The sequence below is a fragment of the Branchiostoma floridae genome, chromosome 3, assembly GCF_000003815.2.
Source record: "Branchiostoma floridae strain S238N-H82 chromosome 3, Bfl_VNyyK, whole genome shotgun sequence".
Taxonomy (NCBI): Eukaryota; Metazoa; Chordata; class Leptocardii; order Amphioxiformes; family Branchiostomatidae; genus Branchiostoma; species Branchiostoma floridae.
In genome coordinates this window covers 20,702,505-20,704,378 of record NC_049981.1, presented here as the reverse complement: position 1 = coordinate 20,704,378, position 1,874 = coordinate 20,702,505, and the positions used below count along the sequence as shown (strand labels likewise).

Below are 1,874 nucleotides of genomic sequence, written 5' to 3'. Positions count from 1 at the left end.
GCTGTCGGCCTGTCCACTTCCATCGCCGTCTGGGCACACGAGTTGCCACATGAACTGGGTAAGTTCAAGCTAAAAATCCTTCAAAACATTTTTCTTCAATCAGTTCTTAGAATTAGTGCACGGTCACATCATGGATCCGTCATCATGGTGGGTCGCTGTATGTGACATGCATCGCATAACGGAAGCGTGTAATTAACCAACACAAGGGAAGTCAGATTTATCCAACCTTTCTCAAGATGGCTGACCCAGTTGCTCATGAAACGTGATGTAACAGACGCGTCCTGCCTCACGCCATTTTTTAAAACCCCTGTCCTACAGCAAGCTAGCGCTTAAATTAGCGAACGGAAAAAGTGTTGAGTGCATATTAAGAAATGTACACAAATTATGCCTAATTTTCTTAACTTTGTCTTTGACTTTGATATTCTTGTATCTACGTGTTACCGATGTGTACAGGTGACTTCGCCATGCTGATAAGGTGCGGCATGAGCTACAAAGGCGCCCTGCTGTGGAACCTGTTCGCGGCCTGCTGGTGCTTTGTCGGGCTGTACATCGGACTGGCGATCGGAGCCAGTTTTGAAGTCAGGCAGTGGCTCTTCGCTCTCATCGCCGGCATGTTTCTCTACGTCTCTTTGGTTGACATGGTACGTCTTTGCTACATGCTGTTTAAAAATCATGCATGACAGTCATCAGACAAAAACGCCCTTGCAGTTCCCGAAAACGATGGTAGGCCATCAAATCTGGCACCACTTCTTTTTGTAAAAACGGTGTTCGCTACAGCTCTATATATCTACAGCTAAAGAAAGAAGGAAGAGGGCCCACATTTGACATGCACCTTCGGAGGCGCAGCATACATCACCTGCCCACTAATACCATCACAAACCAAGTACGGCAACGACTTTAATAGGGCCGATTTACACGAGACAAAAAATAACGTGTCTGCGACGTTCAAACCCTTGTCAACATAAATTATTAATACCGACATACAGCCAGTTAAAACAAAATACTCCGCTTAAAAGTAGACAATAACCAATGAAAAACTTACATGCAATTATCCTTCCTTCCTTCCTTCCTTTATAGCTGCCGGAACTGTTGCACCACAAGTCCAAGTCACCCATAGCGACCTTCGTGGGGCAGAACATCGGCTTCCTGCTGGGGGTGGCCGCCCTGGTAGCGCTCGCCATGTACGAGGAACAGATACAATTGGCAATCACTCTTGGATAAGGTAACGTCACGTCCGGTTCAAGCGTAGGGTGTTTGTATTTACGTGACTATGACATAATGTTCGCCATGCTGGACGGTTAAACATGGAAGTTGCCAAGTAGACTTGAGCAAGGGGGTTAACCTCCTTGATTTGAGAAATACTCGAACACGAACAGACACAGGAAGCCCAAAACAATACCTCTATTTGTCATGGAAGTATAACTGTGATACGCAAATTTGTAAGTCGGAATCTTCTAAGACCAGTATGGCGGCTGTGATGTCACGTGTAAACACACTGTTGGGAAAAAAGAAACAATCTAAACCTTGCAATTTAGAACATCTTGCATTTGTTCATATAGCTGTTGTTTGAAAGCTGAAGTAATGGAGTCGAAAGCATAAATTGTGCGCATAAACTTAATTCTGTTACAGCTATCATGCTACATACATTGCATACACGTTTCTTGTTCTTGTAGTGTTTCGTTTGCTGTGTTTTGTCAATCTATCAATTTTGTTGTTGTGACTTCTGTGCTGCCAAATGTATCAGTGATAACTTTGTACACTTGATTTTAAAATTTTACTCCGACATATCGAGCACGTGTTTCTTACATCGATGTCTAGAATGGAGAAAACAATGCTCCCAAATGACAGGCCCAAAGGCCTACATGGAAAAAGTG

The 1,874-nt window shown here is 43.8% G+C and overlaps 1 protein-coding gene across 5 annotated transcripts in view; it reads left to right on the top strand.

Moving 5' to 3' along the window:
- Positions 1-1,874, top strand: part of LOC118411580 (zinc transporter ZIP12-like) — a 14,685-nt gene extending 12,811 nt beyond the window's left edge. For 4 of the 5 annotated variants that reach the window (XM_035813986.1, XM_035813985.1, XM_035813983.1 and 1 more), the window contains exons 12-13: positions 454-641; positions 1,078-1,874. In XM_035813986.1, coding sequence (XP_035669879.1) covers positions 454-641; positions 1,078-1,221 — 332 coding nt within the window. In that variant the 3' untranslated portion in view covers positions 1,222-1,874. The remainder of the gene's footprint in view (positions 1-453; positions 642-1,077) is intronic. The other variant, XM_035813987.1, reaches the window with a different exon arrangement.